General features: G+C 38.4%; 2 protein-coding genes across 2 annotated transcripts; both read right to left on the bottom strand.

The window, feature by feature from the left end:
- Positions 1–8308: 8308 nt before the first annotated feature.
- Positions 8309–9253, bottom strand: LOC109271032 (olfactory receptor 6-like). Its single transcript, XM_019456063.2, has one exon. The coding sequence runs from the start codon at positions 9251–9253 to the stop codon at positions 8309–8311; it is 945 nt and encodes a 314-aa protein (XP_019311608.2).
- Positions 9254–18058: 8805 nt separating this feature from the next.
- On the bottom strand, positions 18059–20212 carry LOC109271330 (olfactory receptor 226). The gene has a single exon (XM_019456657.2). The coding sequence runs from the start codon at positions 19279–19281 to the stop codon at positions 18298–18300; it is 984 nt and encodes a 327-aa protein (XP_019312202.1). The 5' UTR covers positions 19282–20212; the 3' UTR covers positions 18059–18297.
- Positions 20213–21688: the final 1476 nt, after the last annotated feature.

The following is a 21688-nucleotide window of genomic DNA, read 5'->3' as shown; positions in this document are numbered from 1 at the left end:
GTCCATTTACATTCAGAGTATTTATTGATAGGTATGCACTTGGTGCCATTGTAATCCCTATAAAATTGTTGTTCCTATAGATTGTCTGTGTTCCTTTCTAGTCTTTGTTGTTTTTGGTCTTTAATATTTCTTGCAGAGCTGGTTTAGTGTTAATGAACTCCTTTAGTTTTTGCTTATCTTGGAAACTCTTTATCTCTCCTTCTATACTGAATGATAGCCTTGCTGGATAGAGTATTCTTAGCTGCATGTTTTTCCCATTTAGCATGTTGAATACATCCTGCCACTCCCTTCTGGCCTGCCAAGTTTCACAGGACAGGTCTGCTGCTAATCTTATGTGTCTACCCTTATAGTTTAAGGACCTTTTGTCCCTACCTGCTTTCAGAATTCTCTCTTTATCTTTGTATTTTGCAAGTTTCGCTGTGATACATGAAAGGTCACTTGGCATTGACCTGTTTTTGTTGATTTTGAGGGGAATTTTCTGTGCCTCTTCAACTTCAATGCCTATTTTCTTCCCCAGATTAGGGAAGTTCTCAGCGATAATTTGTTCAAATAAACCTTATGCCCCTTTCCTCCACTCTTCTTCTGGGACTCCTATGATACAGATATTATTGTGCTTTATGGAGTCACTGAATTCCCTAGGTCTACCTTTGTGATCTAATAGTTTTATTTCCGTCTTCTTTTCAGCTTCATTATTTTCCATAATTTCATCTTCTATTTCACCTATTCTTTCCTCTGCTTCTTGTGTCTTTGTTGTGATTACATTCAGTCAGTTTTGCATCTAAGTTATAGACTTTTATTTCGGCCTAACTAGTTTTTGGGTGTTTTATCTCTGCAGCAAGGGTTTCTCTGGTGTGTTCTGTGCTTTTTTCAAGCCCAGCTAGTAGTCTTATAATTTGTGTTCTAAATTCTTGTTCAGATATATTGTTTTTATGTGTTTTGAGAAAATCCCTGATTGTGATTTCTTCTTGATCTTTCTTTTGGGGAGCATTCCTCCATTTTGTTGTCATTTTGTCTAGGTTTCTGTCTTTTGAGTGTTATGAAAGTTTATTATGTTTCCTGCTCCTGAAAGTAATCTATATTAAGAAGAGGTCATACACCACCCAGGACCTGGTGCTTTAGGAAATGTTTCTGATATATACTGTGTGCACTCTGCTCTTACATTTTGGCTATTCTTTCCATGGGTCAGTCCTCTGCAGAGTTCCTCCTTGCTTGCAGTGGAGTGTTTGGACCTTTAGCTAGGTGTGCTTTGATTTGTTTGTTAAAATATGCCTGATTTTTAAAAAAACCCTGATGCCCCCCAAAAAAAAGCAAAAAGGAAAAGGAAAAGGAACAACAACAACACAAACAAGCAGGAAAACAAAAACCTGTAAGCCTGATTCAAAAGAAAGAAAGAAGCCTGATCCAAAAAATGAGAAAAGGAAATTAAAAAATCAACAAATGAACAAAAAACTATAAGACTGATTAAAAAGAAGAAGGCTGGCCCTATTTCCAACAGAACTGAAGCTGACACATCAGAACATCTATGATCAGTAGACATGGTGCATGCGGGGGGCCTGTGTTGATCCTCTGAGGGAGAGGCCTTTTGTGCTGGTTCACAGTCAGACCTGCCTTAGTAAAGATGCACCTGCAGGGTGCAGGAGGCCAGGGTTTGGTGTAAACAGCTTCAGCTTCCACTGGGGGCACTGTGTTGCTCACTGACTCTGCTGGGGGAGGGGAAGTGGAGATGGTGTCACCCTGCTCTCTTGTTCCCAGGGAGGGTTGCTAGTGCCTGCTGCTGTTCAGGAAGCCCTCACAGAAAAGCAAACAATCTCCCCTCCTGTGTCTCAGGCTTCCATCAAACCCCTGCACTCACTCTGTGCCTGGGCAGTTGGCACACCTGGCACCACAGCTCCTGTGTTTTATCTCTAGCATGCAGCTGGGATTAAAAGCTGTAAATCTTAAAGGACCTGTCAAGGCACTGACCCATCCCTTCCTCTAGAGAAGAGCCATGCAGCACTGCACCTGGCTCCATTCTGTCCTAGAAAAGCAAGTGCATGGTCACACAGGTGCCTGGAGTTTATGGTAAGGCAGAGTGAAAAGCTGCAGCCAGGTTATTTGCCCAGCTCTGTCCTCCATTGGTGACTTAATGGTGCCCACCAGGTCTTTGGTCCTTGGAAAGGCAATATACCCTCTTCCAATGGTACTTCAAGAAGGGGAATATTCTTTACCAGTGCAACCCAGGGGATACTGACACCATTTTATCCACTGTCCACTCCTGGGCCTCCACCCTCCATTTTCTCCCCAGAAGCACCACCACCCACCTGGCTTGATTCTAGCGAATGGCACAGACCTCTAAAACCTCAGAATTTATCCTCCTCTGGTTACAAAAACTTGCGATAGCTTCTCTCGACTCACCCAGTCAATGGTTTTGGGGAAGGTGTGTGTTTCTTGCACAAACCTTATATGCTGCTCTCTTCCCACCTCTCTCCTTTTCTCTTCATCTTCTCCCCTTGAAAAGTGCTCCCTCCCCTCCATGCCACTGTGGCTTTTCTCTCCCTGATTCACTTCTCTTCATCGTGTATCTGGTATAGTCTCTCCTGCTAATTGTGAAGATTGTTCTCTAATTCTCAAATGGATTTCCTAGGAGTTCAAAATGATTTGATGTTGATCTACCTGTGTTTGAGGGGCAAGACAAGCCCAGGGTCTTCCTACTACTCCACCGTCTTGACACTTCCCCTGGTAATTCTTTGTTTTTAATTTTTTGAGAAACTTCTGTACTGTTTTCCACAGTGGCTATACCAATTTACTTTCCCACCGAGGGTGCCTGAAGTTTCCTTTTTCTCCACATCCTCACCTACACTTGTTATTTCTTGCCTTTTTCATTTTAGCCATTCAGACAGGTATAAAGTAGAATATCATCATGGTTTTGATTTGCATTTATTATCAAATAAATTAATGATGTTGAGCATCTTTTCAGGTGTCTGTGGCCATCTGTATGTCTTCTTTGGAAAAATGTCTATTCTGGTCTTCTGCCATTTTTTAATCAAATTATTTGGGGTTTTGCTTTGGTGTTGAGTTGTATAAGTTCTTTATATATTTTGGACATTAGCCTCTTATTGGATATATAATTTGCAAATATCTTTTCCCATTCAGCACGTTGCCTTTTTGTTTTATTGATGGTTTCCTTCATTGTGCAAACACTTTTTATTTTGGTATAGCCCCAATAGTTTAATTTTGCTTGTTTCCCTTGTCTGAAGAGACATATACAGAAAAATGTTTCTATGGCCGATGCCAAAGAAATTACCGCCTAATGTTTTCTTTTATGAGTGTTATGGTTTCAATCCTCACATTTAGGTATTTAATCCATTTTGAGTTTATTTCTGTGTATGTTGTAAGAAAGTGGTTCAGTTTCATTCTTTGCATGTAGATGTCCAGTTTTACCAATACCATTTGTTGAAGAGACTGTCTTTTCCCAGTTATGTATTCCTGCCTCCTTTGTCATAGATTAATTGACTATGTAAGTGTGTGTTTATTTCTGGGCCCTCTATTCTGTTCTGTTGGTCAATGTGTCTATTTTTGTGCCAGTACCATACTGTTTTTATTACTACAGCTTTGTAGTCTGTTTTGAAATCTGGTATGGTGGTAACTCCAGCTTTGTTTTTCTTTCTCAAGATTGCTTTGGCCATTTGGGGTCTTTGTGGTTCCATACAAATGTTAGAATTATTTGCTCTAGTTTTATGGAACATGCTGTTGGTATTTTGTTAAGGATTTCACTGAATCTGTAGATTGCTTTGGGTAGTATGGACATTTTAACAATATTAATTCTTCCAATTCATGAGCATGGAATATCTTTCCATTTGTTTGTGTCATCTTCAATTTCTTTGCTCAGTGTTTTATAGTTTTCAGAGTACAGGTCTTTCACCTCCGTGGTTAAGTTTATTGCTAGATATTTATTCTTTCTGATGCAATTGTAAATGGAATTGTTTTCTTAATTTCTTTTTCTGCTACTTTATTATTCATGTACAAAAATTATACTAATATCTGGATTTTAATTTTGTGTCCTGAAACTTTATTGAATTTATTTATTATTATAGTAGGTTTTTGTGGAGTCTTTAGGATTTTCTATGCATAATATGTGATCTGAAAATAGTGATGGATTAACTTCTTATTTACGCATATAAATGCCTCTTACTTCTTTCTTGGCTGATTGCTGTGGCTATGACTTGCAGTATTATGTTCAATAAAAGTGGTGAGAGTGGATATCCTTGTCTTGTTTCTGATTTTAGAGGAAAAGCTCTCAGTTTTTCACCATTGAATATGATGTTAGCTGTGGGTTTTTCATATATGGCTTTTAATATGTTGAGTTATGTTCTCACTAAACCTACTTTGTTGAGAGTTTTTATCATAAATGGATGTTGAATTTTGTCAAATGCTTTTTCTGCATCTTTTGAGATTGTCATATGATTTTTATCCTTCATCGCATATATTCATTTTTATATAATCTTCATGCCAACTTTTAAAGGTAGATGTTATGACCCATATTTCACAGATGAGGAAACAGAAGCTCAAAGAAATCCAAATTCTAATAACTTAACTAAAACTAGAAGCCAACAACTGGAAATGTCAGAGGCTTAAGCTAAATATTTGCCTCTCAATTATTTTCCCAGGTACCCAATTGCCAGTGAGACTGTTTTAAAAGCCCGATTATGTTATTTATTAGTAAACCTGAGTGAATGAGTTAGAAGCACCTAGAAAAACATATTGGGGGAATTCTTTTACAGACCCTAAAATATGGTTTAACTTAGTCTGAGAAGAAAAGAAGTGCAACCTAAGAAGGAAAGAGTAAGGGATTAGTTCTGTGCAGTAAGTAAACCAACTTAAGCTACTTTTGACAGGAACTAAGTGCTTCCTAATGGAGTATACAGTCTTACAATAAATGGCAGAAGAACTGGGAACAATATACTGAACATCTGAGTTTAAATTTGCTGAATGTGTTAGCTCAGATGTCTCAATCAGTTCAGTTTGGCAGTGGTATCATGTGAATGGAAGAAAAGTAGAAGGTATTTATGGAGAAATATGTGAAAAATTAAGTGTGGAACAAATGGTTTTGTTCCACAAAACAGGGGCAGTGCATGAGGGAGCGAGAGAATTCCAAGCAGGCTTCACACTGACAGTGTAGAGCTTGAGGTGGGGCTTGAACCCATGAACCATGAGATCATGACCTGAGCCGAAGCCAGGAGTCAGATGCCTAACCTACTGAGCCACCCAGGCACCCCAATGGTTTAATTCAAGTTCTGTCATATATCATACTTAAGTAGAAAACAATGTTTGCTTATGCGATACTATTGATTTAAAATCTAAACACATACGAGTTTTTAGACTGGTATGTTTATTCCAAGCATTACCAATGAGATTTATTTCAACTTGATTAATATTTATCAAGTGCCATATCAGTCAGAATTCCAGCAAGAAACAGAAAGAGATATCTGCTGAAATTTTTGAGTAGAATTAAATGCCATGACTATTCACTGAGGTTGGGCAAGGTGATGACAACCAACAAAGAATGTTGAGTCACGTAAGGATTAGCAGTGCAGAAACCCAGTGGTGGCTGCAGCCTTGAAGAGGTGCCCTTGTTGCAGGACCTGTAGTTATTACCAGTCACCCACCCAGGGAATCATCTCTTGCCTGGCATCCTTCAGTTTCCTACTGGTGTCTCATATTGGCCCAACCAAATTGGAAATCGGAGGCCAACAGAGCCAGAATTATACAGTTCATGGAATCAATTCCTCCCACCCCCTGAGAGTTGGGGGGTACACAGAGGGTTAAAGGGGTGCAAAGACTAGATGACTTGGGAGAGAGGATAGAGAATAACCAGCACAGTTGCCTACAGTGTCAGGGACTGTGGCTGGCATTGTAGACTCAAGGATGAAAAAGGTTGGTTTCTGCCCTAGAGGAATTCACAATCTAGTGAGGAATCAAATGCAAACGGACATTTATCAATAAGAATGAACAGGTGCTGCAGTTGAGGACTTGTCCCTGCTTCACTCTCTCAGTGACTACCATTGACCTGATGGAAGTGATTCGCGCTGAAGATCTAGTACTTGCAGAAACTGAAAATGCCTGTATAGAACTTATTATATGCCTATATCTGGATAGTAAGAAAATCCAACAATTGGTAAGATTTGGGTAGGTAAACATGAATCTATTTCCTCATGTGGCCTTTTTCTTCCTCATGTCACTTGGTGCTAATCATCTTTCAGGTCTTTGAGTGTGCTGTTACTTCTCTTGTCCCTTGGCCTTTCCTATCTCTGCAACACTTGACCTTCACTACTGCCCACCATTTTTCATTTGTCTAATTCCTTCAAGTGTTAGCCTAAATGTTACTTCTGTTGAAAAATTTTCTCTGTACTTGCATCACCACACTTATAACACTGAAGATAATCATGTTACCCACTTGTCTCTGAGCTGTTTGAAAGAAGAATCTATGTCTATTTTTGTTGTTGTTGTTGTTGCTGTTGACCAGTATATCCTCATAGGTCATCATAGTCCAAACAATAGGGGCACAAAAAATAATGAATGAATGAAGTTAAGCAATATAAGACTTATTATATTGTAAGTATTGAGTACTTTAAGGTGACTAATGTGATCAAAATGGATGTTTCATCTTGAGGATCAGTAAAAAACAAAATTGAGTTGGTGTAGGTGGGGAAAAGATCAGATATTATTAAGGTTCATGAGTGCTAGAATGATTCTAAAATAACAATAATAAATAGAAAGAGTAGGTCCTATTTAATTCATATTGAGAATTCTTAGGTAGTAAAGTAACATTATAAGAGCAATATACATATAAGAAAAACTAACATTCAACAATCAGAAGACCAATTTTGATCCCTACTTAAAATAGGTTAAGATACAGAGAGGCAAGGTAGCCCTTTCTGATTTTTTTTTCATATTTTAGTTTCAGTTTTTTCTCAATTTCAGTCTCAATTCTGTTGAAGTCTCCCTGGTACATTTCTTTTTCTAATCAACAGATCCCTCAATGGTATCTAACAATCTCATGTGTCTTAGAAAAATTTGTATGCACTTTTAAGCTTATTTATGTGTAGGTCATATTTTATATTGATGTATTGAGGCTTTCAGCACTAACATACATTGATGTAATGATATTCCATTTGTTTGCTGATAATAGTCATATTACAGTGTGGAAGGCCACAAGAATTCAAGAGCCAGAAGACAGTTTCTCAAGAGACACATATCAACTGCAAAAGTTGTAGTAATACAAATCATTTCATCTGTCATAAAACTATTGATCCCATCCCTATAATGAGAAATGAGCTGTTACAGTCCTAGAAGGAGGCTAAAATTGGAAAAAAATTGTGAAATGATAAAAATATTATTAATGTGCAGTAACAAATAGCATGATCACCACCAATACCACCACCACCACTACCACACTATTATCACTTATCATCACATCTACCTATATCTTACTGATTGGAATTGTATTGCTTGTTCCTTCCAGGCATCAGTGTGTGTTAACTAATGTGCCCCTAGAGCTACTATCATAGACTCTTAGATATAGAGAGAATCTAATATAGTAGATTGTGGAACTAGACTCCATTATCAAATAATGGTTTCTATATTTATTAAATATGCAAGATTGGGGGCACGTGTCAGTTGAGTGTCTGTCATTGTCAGTCATTGGTGGGTCAGTCAGTTGAGTGTCTGACTCTTAATCTCAGTTCAGGTCATGATCTCATACTTTGAGAGATCAAGCCCTGCATCGGGCTCTGTGTTGACAGTGCAGAACCTGCTTGGGATTCTCTCTCTCTCTCTCTCTCTCTCTCTCTCTCTCTCAGCCTGTCCCCTGCTCATTTTCCCTCTCTCTCTCTCTCCCTCTCAAAATAAATAGACTTAAAAAAAAAGTATGCAATGTTGAACAACTTATTTAACCTCTCCGTGTGTGTTTCAGTGTCCTGATCCATAAATCAGGCAAGTAATCATACTTAACTCATAGAGCTCTTTTAGGAATAAAATGGTTTATTATATGTAAAGTGATAATAACACCAACTTATATGTCAAATAGTTATTACTCTGTCATTTCAAAGTAATTATAAAATATATATACAGTATGTATTAAAATGAATTCAAGATTAAAGCAATATATAATGTGTCCTGTTCCTAGTTTTAATTTTTTTCCTCTCATCCCATGCTGTGATTTCTTTCAGAATGTAGATCTATAGAATAACACTAATGAGCAGAATCATGAAAAGTGTCATAGGAATGATATCCTTGCTGAAACACTGTCTCCTCCTCAAGGCAGCAGGGCTTAGCTAAGCAGGAGGCACTGCCCAACCCCCATGGTCTTTTTGACAGCATTTTTTACTTCCTGGTTTCTAAGGCAGTAGATGAAGGGATTTAGCATGGGTGTGAGGACTGCGTACACAGCTGAGATTAGTTTGTTGGAATTAAATGATGCAATAGCTCTGGGCCGAACATACATAAAAATCATGGCTGTATAATAAATTATGACCACAGTGAGGTGGGATGCACAGGTGGAGAAGGCTTTCTTCCTTCCCTGGGTGGAGGGTATCCGCAGAATGGTGGAGACAATGTATACATAGGAAAGGACAGTGGTGATGAGTGGGAAGACAAGAATGACAATAGCCAAAACAAAGTCCACTAGCTCAGCTGTGGACATGTCTTTGCAAGCCAGCTTAAGGATTGGTGAGATATCACAGAAAAAGTGGTTCATGACATTAGAACCACAAAAGGCAACATGTGAAATGAAATAAACTTTGATGACAGAGACCATGAAACCACTCACATAGGAGAACGCCACCAGCTGTACACAATAACCTGTGGTCATAATGACTGGGTATTGGAGAGGGTGGCAAATGGCCACATAGCGGTCATAGGCCATGGTTGCCAGAAGCACACACTCTGTGCAGGCGAGCGAGATAAAGAAGTAGAGCTGGGTCATGCAACCTGTGAAGGAGATGCGCCGTTTCTGCAAAAGGAATCCATCCAGCATCTTGGGGACTGTGACAGAGACATACCAGACCTCCAGAAAGGACAAGCTACTCAGGAAATAGTACATGGGCTTATGGAGGGAGCCAGTGATCCAAACAGTGAGCATGATGATAAGATTCTCTATTATCACCAGCAAGTAGACCACAAGGAAGAGGAAGAAGAGCAGGACTTGTAGCCATGGGGCAGTGGGGAAGCCCACCAAGATGAATTCACTGACCAGAGTGATGTTTTTCCCCAGCATGACTAAAAGCACTGAGGAGTATTGGAGTCTTGTAACAATACTACAAATAATGGAGATGCTTATGCTATCAGACAAGAGACCAACATGTTAGTAAATCAGACTTTCCTCCAAATGACTCATAAAATAACTTCTTTTAAAACAAAGTCACTTTTAAATGTGCAAGCACACATTTCCATTAAGGCTTTTTGTTGTTTTTTATGAAAGTCTCCCAGAATCAAAATGCACTCCCATCCCTCTCACCTGATTAAATATTTGAATGTCACTATTCATTTCATTCCCAGGTCCTTTGTCAATGAATATAGATGGTCTCTCCTTTGTTCATTCCAGATCTCTGTTTAATTAGGAAGTCATTTCACAAAGATTTCTTTCCTGCCTAAAGGAAATGTGAAGTATAAGATCATGTCAGAAACAGTTTCAAAGTTTAGTATTTGGGTGAGCCATTGGTCTTTGATCAGCACACTTTCTTCAGAATTTATTTGTGGAAATAGAAAATAGTTCTTGGAAAGTTCTTTAATGACTCTCCAGTTGCTTTCAGATAAAAATGGAAATGTTTTCAATGTCATATATAGGAGGTACTTCATATATTGATCCCTATATATTTCTCTAGCCTCATCTCTTGTGACCCTGTAAATGGTTTCCATGATCCAGACATATTCAAGTAGTTTTTGCTCCCGAAACACATTACAATCAGTCTCATACTTTGCTTACACTTTTCCCTCTTACTATTGTGCCCATCCCCTAATCTTTATCAGCTGATTCAAGATTTAAGATTCCATTTAGGAGACATCTCACCAAAACTCAGTCAAGTGCCTCAAAAGCATTTGCCCCCAGTGCACAACCCCCTCACGCATTGAGTTTTCTCTTCATTACACTGCAGTTTTCCAAAATCCAGGGAGATGTTGGTAAAAGGGGGTAAATTTCCACTTATGAGATGAGTAAGTTCTGGGGATCTGATGTACAGCAAGGTAACTATAGTTAACAATACAGTTTCATATACTTAAAAGTTACTGAGAGTAAATCTTAAGTGTTTCATATAATTGAAAGTTACTGAGAGTAAATACCACAAAAATGTGGTAATTATGTGATGCGATGAAGATTTTGCCTAACCTTATTGCGATAATCATTTTACAACATATATGAGTATCAAATCCTCACATTCTACACCGTAAACTTACATGGTATATGTCCATTACATCTCAATAAAATTTGGGAAAAAAGACTCTGGCCTTCATGACTGTGAGCCCAATGCCTAGGACCGTGACTGGAAAACACATAAATATTAAATGAATATAGATTAAGAAGTGAATTAATGAATCCCTTGGAGCTTTGGGATCCACAGGAAGTAGATCAGGGGCAGAGGAATGTGAATTCAGGGTATGTTGCTGGCAGAAGGCATCTATCTATCTATCAGGATACACATCTTTTGGACATACCCTCGGCTTATATACCCAGGGTAGTCACAGCAAACATACCCATTCAGTCTGAAAACCAGGGATATGACCCTGGTCTCAGGTAACTTGGTAGATTGGGTCTGTAAATATCAGCCATTGTTTCAGGTTCTCCTAGAGGAGTAAGGAGAAGGGAGGCAAGAGGGCATGTGAATAAAATGTAAGGACAGGCAGATCTTACAAAGCTGGAAGGAAGAATATTGTGAGGTAGCCCAACTATTTTAATCTGTGGTCACAGGATATCTTTTGAAAACACATAAATGAATGTGTCTTTCTATTAAATACCGCACTCATCCATAAAGACTGAGGTCAGATCCTGCCTTTTGAACATTGTTTACTCCTTCTGACAAACAAATTTGTCCTCCATACCCTTCTCTTGACACATAGAGAGTGGGAGGCTGATCAGGGACTCATTGGCCTAGAGATCTTCTGGCCATGGCTCAGGGCAAGGGGCAAAGAACGAGGCACTGAAATACATATTATGGACACCACTGCCTCCTTTTCATAGCAGCACACATGAGCAGAGCTCAGTACTGCTTGCTGGGTGGAAAAGGATTGTACCTTACCTCCAGGCCTCCAATCAACACTATCACCCCAAAGTAGTTCATTAGAAAGTGGTTTCTAGCCGAGTTTTTTAATGCCTTTGACATAATTCTTTTCCTCGAGAAAAGCAACTAGTTCTGGGAACAGAAAATAGTGAGATTTCCCATGTTCTAGTCTCAGCAGGAAGAATATAGAGACTTTCCTTCAGGATATGTATAACATTCCACATTCCCGCCATCAGTCACAGAATTTCCCACACATTTACCTTTGCATACTAGTTAAGAGCATTGACTTCAGAGTCAGAACAAGCTACTAGGCGTGTCATCATGAGCAGAATATTCAACAATTATGGACTTAAAGATCCATTGCTATAAAGTAGAATAATGTTAATCATGCCTACCGTACTGGTTTGCTGTGAAAATAAATGTGATAATGCACAGAAAAAGCACTTAACATAGGACTTGGCCCGTGGTTTTTCTAAGTGTTAGCTGTTATTATATTATGTCACACTAGACTCATACATGCTACTCACAGGTGTTCATATAAACATATAGATTTCCATTCTCTCTCTTTTGCTCATCTTTTTTTCTGTTGTACTCTGGGGGAATGAGGGAAGCCAAATTTCCCGAACAGGACTATAGTATCTTAGAAGAGCTCTGAGTTACAGATCACTCATGCTTTCTCTCTTATCCTCTCCCTAGCATATTACTCTCATATATATTCAAGTATGCCCCTGTTACGTCATAATCTCCTCTACTTTGTCTGCCATGGATGTTCCTCTCAGCAGGTTCTATTTTGTGTCATGGAGAAATGAAGAATTCTTTCTTACTATTTTCCTTGTTTTTTAGAACTGAAAGCACTAAGTTCTGGGGTCTCTATGGTATCTAAGGAAAGAAGTCCTTTCATTGTACTATAGAACTTTTTTCCAGTATTTTATGTGCTTATTTTCAAGACACAAGACAGACACTGGCAGACTTCTTCTGGAATAAGAAATATATCTTTTGGGCCTGGTCCAGTACCCGAAAGATCCCACAGCTGCCCACATTTCCCCAACCTTGGGTAAAGAGGTATTCAATCTTCATTTTCCCATTCATTCTCCACAGTACCCATTTCCCAATAATGGTGCTTGCAGCCACTCTTCCCAGGTTCCTCCTCATCTTCCTTGGAGCTTTCTTGGATCAAGATTGGATCAACCAATAACACTTTGAATTTTCAACCACTTACCATATTCCACCTGCCTTCCCTTCAAGAGTGGAAAGTTCTGCAGATGTATGCACTAATTATGGAAAAATATACTGGTTTGTATATTTTTGTACTTCCTAGAGGTCCACATCTGGTCTCTGCTTAAACTGCATGATAGGTATTGCAGCACTAAGACAAGACTGGAGCTGAGGCAGGTGAATATATTTAACACTCACCTGCCTCTTGCCCATGTCTTCTTCCCAGGAGGCTCACTGACAGTCTCTTCTGGCTCTAAGGAAACTCTGTATGTGCTGCTAAGACTACGTCCAGGGAACCTTGATAGAAAAGCCAAATCTCCAATTACCTACTAGTTCCTGTTTATACCTGGACCAAGTTTATTTATACCTGTGGGTAGAATGTGGCTTTTTTTCCTCTTACTACTATATGCAAGGTAATGCAACACTAAGTTATTCAAAAGCCAGGATAAGAAACTTAAGTAGGTTAATAAGGTAACCAATGCATTCATTTGCTCATTGGTTACAGAAATTGCAACTTGCGTTTATTGAGCTCTTATTATATGCAGGGTGCTGTGCTATACATACTTTGGAATAAAAATATGTAAGTCATGGTTTCTGCCCTTCAGGAACTTGTAGTATTCCAAGTAAAATAATAATATACACTATAATGAGCATAGGATGTGACATGTACCAAAAGAGAGGCAGAAAGCACCCTAGGAACTCCAATGAGGGAGTAATGCTTTCTTTTTTTAAAATATATTTTTATAATGTTTATTTATTTTTGAGAGAGAGAGAGAGAACACGAGCAGGAGAGGAACAAAGAGAGAAGGGGACAGAGGATCCAAAGTGGGCTCTGGCTGATAGCAGTGAGTTTGATATGGGGCTCGAACCCATGAACCACAAGATCATGATCTGAGTCAAAGTTTGACACTCAACCAGCTGAACCACCCAGGTGCCCCAGAGATTAATGCTTTCTAATTTAGGGATTTAAGAAAAGGTTCATCAAGAGGTGTCTTTCCAGACTCATACAGAAAGATAGTGTGGAAGTACTGTGATGGGAAATAATTTTGGCTCAGCAGTCAGAGAAGATCTGATTCCTAATCTAGGATTCTACTGGTTTTAAGACCTTTTACCTTTTAAAATTGCCTTATTCCTTAGTTTATTCACTCATATAATGGGATAACAATAATTCATTTGTTAACATCATATCATTAACGTTAGTTTCAAAAATAATATGTATGTGAAAGCAATTCTAAAACAGCTTTGTGATAACTATACAAATGTAAATATTGCCTGTGTTGGAATGTGAGCCACAGCCATGATTTGATCAGAAGAAATGAGGTGAGAGGGCTTTCGAGAGACCAGCACAGGAAAGAATATAGTGAGAAGCAAGATGGTGGAATAATGAGGTCTCTGCAGTGAGGAGAGGTCACAGCCACCACCTTGGTCTCTAGGAAGCACTCAGTCATTTGATGAACGTTTGTGAAGCAGGCACTGTGTGCTAAGAGCAGTGTGAAATGACACCTGCTGTCTGTCAGGTTATTCACAGCCAAGTTAGCCCACAGTCTCTGCTACTAATTGTGTGTCAGTAGCCCTGAAATTAAGAATCAAGGGCTGAAAGTTTTGTTAGAATGAAGGCCCAGGAAGTATACTTGTATCTCTTTGAGTAACCAAAGGTAGATGAAGGGAATGATGCAGGGGCCTAAAAATATGAAAAATCCTAGAGAAACTTTAGATTCTACAAAGGATCTAAAGGTCTATATGTGACTAATTAGAATCTGATGGAGAAGGATGGACCTAGCTCTTTTCCCACTCTCCCATATTCTTTGTCTAAAGGCATATGGTGAGTTGGCACTAATTCTGGGAAGGCTGGGACCACTGGGTCCTCATGAAATGAGACTATGGAATATCAAAATCAGGGAGGGTAATTATCCCCTGAGGAAAATGGAAACACCTATGCTATAAGCCTTCTCTTCTCTGCAGTGCATGAAACTGTCCGCTCATGCTTGCCTGCACGACATGATGCTATGTGAAAGAGCTGGCACGGTTTTGTTAGAGTTGTTAAATGTGAAGCAAAAAATATTTGTCAAAAATACTTTAGCTCTCTCTTATAAATTAGCAAAATAAAACAGCATCAAGGTATGAATTTTATGAGAATTAAAAATCCAGGAAAATTTGAAAAAGAGGTTTTCAACATAGCACATAAAAGCCAAATATTTGCTGTATGTATCACCATAAGCAAACAGGGTTGGCTTACTGCTATTATTACGAAGTCACTGAAATCAGAATTATGAAATAATTTGGTATAAAAAATAATAATTTATTTTATTTTTTAAATAACTTAATTTTGGGTTTAATATTATTTTAGAGAAAAGTTTCAAAGATAGTAAAAAGAGTTCTCATATTTCCCTCCCCTACGTTGTTTCCCCTAATATCATCACCTTACATTTCACTGTACACTTTTAAAAGTAAGAAGCTAAAACTACTACATTGTTGTTAACTAAACTCCAGGTTTTATTCAGAATTTACCAGTTTTTCCTTATCCATTTAATGTCACAGGATCCAATCTAAAATATCACACTCCACTTAAGCATTCTGTTTCTTAAGTCCCCTCTATCAGATAGTTTCTCAGTCTTATACTTCCTAACTATAAGGGCTGTTTAAGCAAAATAGGGTTTCCAGTACTATAGAAGAACTGTTATTTCTCAAATGCTCTTTTCCAAAAGGTTTTTAGATATTTTCTGACTCTGTTCAATGTGAAATGTTAGTAAATTATAAAAGAATTGGATTATAAAGTTCAAGCAAAAAAAAATACAATCTAACATTCATTTTCACAAGATTGTAATGGGTAAGATATTAAAATGAAAACCAAAAGAAAAAAAAAGGAAAACAAAACATACTGTGAAGAAACTTGAAAGGGAGACTAAGTGGAGTTTATCAAAGTTGATGGGAACAAGTAGGTATTTTTGAGCATGGAACCCTCTATGTTGATCCTCTCTTGTTCTATAGATGTGAGTTACCTCTGGCCACTCTGAGTATCTCTCCTACCTGAAAGATCCAGTCTGGATCCAGTACTCCTAGAAGGAGACTGGAGACTCCCCCAGACACTGCCCTGCAAAAGGGAATTTAAAAAAGTCACAGTATCTATGCAATATTTTTAAAGAATGGCAGCCTATAAAGATGGTTTGAAACAAACAGGATCAAATGTAACAGGAATAAAATAAAATTCTCTATCTAGGTTGGGGGCAAAATTAATTAATCAATGGAGGATGAGGAATACTTCATCTGACAGTTAATAGTTCACTTGAAAAATCTTAGGTTTTGTGCCATCAAATTCAGTATGAGCCATGAGAATCACATGACTTTGAAAATGCAGTCCAAGTCAAAAGAGAAGTTTGGATCTTGCCATAGTTCACATGGACTCAAGCATCTTTTCATTCATTGTTAGTGAAAGATGAATATATGCAGGAAATGTGCTAGACACTTTTCCTATACCTGAAGTATCTGGTTTTAAATTTTGAATTCAGAATTAGAGGAATTTTTTAAAACTTGAGAAAATAATGCATTTTACTGTAAAAAGCTTGGAAAATAAAGAAAAGCACAATGAAGGAAATCAACATCATGTTTTTACTTCCTATTAACTGGAGTTAACCTATAAGGAGGTTCATATAATAGCTACAACAGTGATGTCCAGAGACTGACACTCCAGTCTCAGATTTGTAAACCCATTTCAGAAATTTATTCTTGGAGACAGTTAAGAGATAGGATTTTGATGAATTTTCATCTAGTCATTATAAATGTAAGTTATAATAGATTGTAATAACACAATAAAATATAAAAACAAATTATAATAAAATACTTATAAGGTTATGTAACTTTTGGCACAAAAAGATACATATACTAGAATTTTTAATAGGTAGCAACTAGCAAATAATGCTCGATTTCCTTGCTAGTAGCCTTTCAGACTTTATTAAACAGCAGAAAACTATGGAAAGACAGGCTGCAACACCAGAAGTTTCCCACATCTGGAGAGAAGCTTCATGTAGGCTGTTGTCTTCAGTGTTCTGATTCTTAGGTCATTGTAAGTTTCTAAACACCATGCTGAGATACCCTGTATCCATCTGTCTTCCCAGATGAATAAAGCTGTGTATTTTATTGGGTAAGAAATGCTTGTTTAAATCAATATGTTGGTAACAATACCTTTGGCACAGAAGGCAGTTTATAAGAGTAATGGCTAAATTGCATGGTTATAGCTAACATCTCAGTTAATTTCCTTCTAGCCTAATTTAAACAAACAATAAGACTGGTAACTTTTCTTTTTTTGAGATGGTCAGATTTTAGATGCATTTTTGCAGGTAGAACCAGGGTCTGCTTCAGGGTATAACATCTGTGCTATCTCACAGTATTCTTTGCTCAGAAAAGCCTATACTTGGTTTCATGCTGAGCAGTCATGATCTTTTTTAAAATTAATTTTTAAAATTTGAGTACAGCAGGCACACAATGGTACATTAGTTTCAGATGTACACAGTAATTCAACTTCTCTATATGTTATGCTACACTTACCACAAGTGTAGCTACCATTTGTCTCACTACATCACTATTACAATATCATTGACTATATTCCCTATCCTGTGCTTTTTATTCCTGTGACTTATTCAGTCCATAATGGAAAGCCTGTATCTTCCACTCCTCTTCACCCATTTTGCCCATCCCATACCTTCCTCCCTTCTGACAACCGTCAGTTTGTTCTGTGTGTTAATGGGTCTGATCTTGCTTTTTGTTTGTTTATTCATTTGTTTTTTTAGATTCCACATATGAGTGAAATCATATGGTATTAGCTTTACTTATTCTGACTTATTTCACTTAGAGTAATGAATGCCCTCGAGGTCCATCCATATTGTTGCAAATGACACATCTTATCCTTTTTTAAGGCTGAGTAATATTTCAGTGTGTGTGTGTGTGTGTGTGTGTGTGTGTGTGTAAATCTATATCACATTTTCCTTTTCCATTTGTAAGCCTAATACTTTTGATGCTGTTACATAACCTAATATTTTGATTTATTATACTGAGAATATTTCTCTGTCATTAGCTCTATGTAGATCATGGTGTTTTAAGATCTACATAGTATTCCACTTAATGTATGAGTATAAGCTTATAGTAAATTAGTAAAACAGATTTATTAAATAAGTGCACTTAGTCACTAGCTTGGTGTGTGCACTGACCTAGGTAAATCAGGAAATGGTTATAGAAATACCTGGAGTCCACTAGGTGACATGTTGCTAACACAAAACTTCTCAGTTTCCTATCTGCTTGCCTTGTAATTCATACTAAAATAATCACCTGGACCTCTGCTACCTCATAAGCTATCGTCAGTGGTTTGCAGCTAGAAGAGATTAACCAGAAGTCTTCTAATTCTATTCCATAATGAAGTCTGTGCTTCCTTGAATGGCTTCCTCCTTCTGCTTTCCTTTTCTACACCTTCAGCCACAGAACTAAGACAAAGAGCAAACCCAGGCAAGGCCATTTAGAGATATTAGTTCTGCATTTGTTTGCTTATTTAAATATTGAAGTGCAGTCAGTCTTCTGCTCAGAGCCAATCCTTCTCATCCCATCAGGATGCATGATTCATGAACCTGTTCTATGTAAATTACAATAGAGTAGATAACATGGAGCATTCTAACATGTATTTACAGTGCTGTCCTGCAGAAATCCAGCTGCCAGCTTGCAATCCTTCCCTCTTCTCCCTTCTGGATTAGTTCCATGGTGGTGTTTTTGAGCCCTAGTCCCTAATTTAGGGCATAAGAACTCCTCTGGACTTCATAGAAGATATAGATGCCAAGTTTAAGAGCATTTTCTACCCATCTCTGCTTGCTTTCCTGCGCTTAGCATCCTGGCCCTGGTATAGGTGTAGCGTATGGCGTAGGGCTCTCTTGACCTCTTGATTGCGTAAGCAGTAAATGATGGGGTTGAGCAAAGGTACAATGACAGCATAGAGTACAGAAACCAGCTTGTTGGTGTCAAAAGCTGAGAGTGCCTTTGGCCGGGCGTAGATGAAGATACTGGCTGCATAGAAGATGATCACAACAGTGAGGTGAGAGGCACAGGTGGAAAAGGCTTTATGGCGCCCAGCAGCCGAGGGAATTCGTACCACAGCACCAGTGATGGCCATATAGGAGGCCCCAGTGACAGAGAGTGGCCCCAGCAGGATAAAAATGGCCAGAACAAAGTCTGTAAGCTCTGCTGTTGACATATCAGTACATGAAAGATTGAGTAATGGGGAGACATCACAGAAAAAGTGGTTGATGATGTTGGGTCCACAGTAGGAGAGGCGAGAAATGAGAAAAACTTTGACCATGGAGATACCAAAACCTCCAGCCCAGGAGCCAGCTGCAAGCTGCACACACTGCTGACCGCTGACAATGACAGCATAGTGGAGAGGATGGCAGATGGCCACATAGCGATCATAGGCCATAACAGCAAGAAGGACACATTCAGTGCAGCCCAGTCCCAGGAAAAAATAGAGCTGTGTCATGCAGCCCTCAAAGGAGATTAGCTGTCCCTGGCTCTGTTTGGACCCAGCAAATCCAGCTAACATCTTGGGAATAGTGACAGTAACATACCAGATCTCCAAGAAGGACATATTAGCCAGAAAGAAGTACATGGGTTTGTGAAGGGTGGGGTGGTTTCTAATTGCCATAATGATGAGTGTGTTTTCAGTCAGCACCAACACATAGGCCAGCAGAGAAAGGGCGAATAAAAGTGCCCGCAGTGGCGCAGGAGCCGGGAAGCCCAGCAACACAAACTCACTTACCCTCCCACTCTTATTCCTCTGCTCCATAATGTCAGTCTTGCCCACTGATCTTTAGGAGAGAGAACAGAGGGACTTCAGGAGGCAGCAACAAGAACCCAGGCTTTCTTGTGGTGGGTTTATATTGACAGAATGTTTGTATGCGTGTCATTCATCACCAAACTGAGGACGTCACTTTCTGCTGTAATCTGGAAATGAGCTAAGACAAAAGTAAACAAAAATGAACTACTTCATACTGGGAATAGGGTAAGAGTCTGTTCTGGCCCTTGGAGAAGAATATACTGATAAACACTTGTAAAAGTGACACTAGTTGGTTACTGAAGAATATAGATCAAAACCAAATATAGTAGTAAGAGAGTCTAGGCTGCCCTAAAGTGAGAGTTTGTGAGCTAGATTGTGACTCTGTTTTGAGGAAATAAGTTACACAATGGAGGAATAACAGTACTAAACATGTAACACAATTGAGTATTTGCTATGCATTAATTGTATGGACACTGTTTTAAAATATTTGCAGATATTAATTCACTTAATCTTCAGAAGAACGCTGTGAGTTAGTACGATTTTAACGCCACTTAACATCTAAGAAAACCGAGGCATAAAGAGATTAAGTAACATGTTCCAGGTCACACAGAGTGTAAGAGATGGAACCAGGAAGTCAGGACCTCAGAGCTTCGAAAATATTCAGGCAACACAAAGGAGGGACTATAAGATCCATCCTGGATTTATATCCAGGGGAGAGGATCTTTGGGGCTCAGCTACAAGCAACTCCATACTACAAGAAAGAAGGAACATTGTAGAACCCAAGAAGTCACAGCATCTCTGGATAGAAACTTCTACAAAACCTGCACTTAGAGGAGGACTTGGGATGCACCTTGAAATTATGTTAGGAAGGTATTCTGGATGGTAGAAATACTGAGAATCCCATCAGTTCTGAAAGTTGTGCTCTCTTGGAATGAGAGTAGCCCCCTTCTCGAGTATTGTCAAAAATTAAACTGAGGCATATTGAAAGTTTCAAGTTTATTTGAGAAAAATTGATTTAAATTGGGCAGCACCAAACGGAAAGAAGTAAACTGTGCTCTAGTGACGGAAGCTAATGAATGGAAAGACTTTTATAGAGCAGACTCAGAAGAAAGGCAAGGGCATTATTTGATTAGCTACATTTAAGTGGTTGCCTTGCTTGGGAAAGTTTCCTTGGCTGTTTGTGATTGGTTGTTCTTAAATTTTGTTTTCTTGGATATGAACACATTTACAATTGACTCTAGCTTAAGTTTTGGTTTGCTTAATAAGTAGGCAACCAAGGCGTGAGAGCCATCTCAGTCTAATGACCTCTTTGTTTAATTATTTTGCCAGTAACAAGACCAATAAAAAAGCATACATTTAGTGGAGTACTCTCTTTGTTTACTTTGGTATCAAAAATAAAATTTGCCCTTTCAAAATTTCAAGGCTCTTCTGGATTTGATGTGGAACAGAAGCAGACATAGTCACATGGGGTTATTGTCACCCTACTGTCTCGACATGGTCATACATTGGAAGGGAGTACAGAGATTAGAAAGGAGAATAGGAGAGAGTCAGCTAAACATCAGGGTGCTATTTCCCCTAAGGAGTTTCCTTACTTTTTAGTTTCAAGCTCGTTCCTCTGAGAACAAAATCAAACTTCATATATCAAACTTCAACCTGCTAATGACTTTTTTCTAGCTTTGTTGAGAGATAATTGACATATAACATTGTGTAAGCTTAAGGTATACTATGTGACAATTTGATACAGGTATATATTGTGAAATATTTACCACAATAAAGTTAGTTAACACACCTTTACCTCATACAGACTAAAAGTTTTAGTACATAAAAGGCAAACAAGAGACTTACTAAGGCTTTAAGCGGCTTACAGTCTAGTGGTGAGGACATATCTTCCTCTTCTCATTCTTGAAAATTTAAACTGCTATGCCTACCATTATACCATGTACCAGCTTCATAAAAGGGAACCTAAAAATTACAATTGTAATTGTACAGTTACATTCATATCCTTACCCTTGATCCTTTCTCCTCAATACCTGCCTGATATACTATTTGTTGTGCATTTAACCCTCTTGGCCTCAGATCTTCCCGCTTATCCTTTAATCTTCTCTATCCTCATATTTGATGCTCTGCACACTAAAAACAAAAAGTCAGCCTCTCACATGTGGGCTCCTAATTGGTCTCACTGCCTGTAATCTTTCCCTGAAGCTCAAATCTGATCATTTCACTTCCCTACTTAAAATTCTTTCATAGTATCCCACTGCCTACACAATAACATTTAAGCTATTTAACAAGGCACATAAGTACCTCATGATATGCACTTCTATTACCAAAACCGTATCTCTTGTCACAGACTACATTGTATTTTATACCTTGCAGCTCTTGGTATACCATATGATTATCACATCTGGGGCGGGGGGTG

Source organism: Panthera pardus, unplaced genomic scaffold (assembly GCF_024362965.1).
Source record: "Panthera pardus isolate Hobbes unplaced genomic scaffold, ASM2436296v1 HiC_scaffold_12, whole genome shotgun sequence".
NCBI lineage: Eukaryota > Metazoa > Chordata > Mammalia > Carnivora > Felidae > Panthera > Panthera pardus.
Note: the sequence above shows the minus strand (reverse complement) of the source record. Positions and strands in the feature narration are given on the sequence as shown.

Excerpts from the sequence above, each read along its gene's own strand:
- LOC109271330 (XM_019456657.2), bottom strand. The coding sequence starts at position 19,281 with ATGGAGCAGAGGAATAAGAGTGGGAGGGTAAGTGAGTTTGTGTTGCTG.
- LOC109271032 (XM_019456063.2), bottom strand. The coding sequence starts at position 9,253 with ATGCTGGGGAAAAACATCACTCTGGTCAGTGAATTCATCTTGGTGGGC.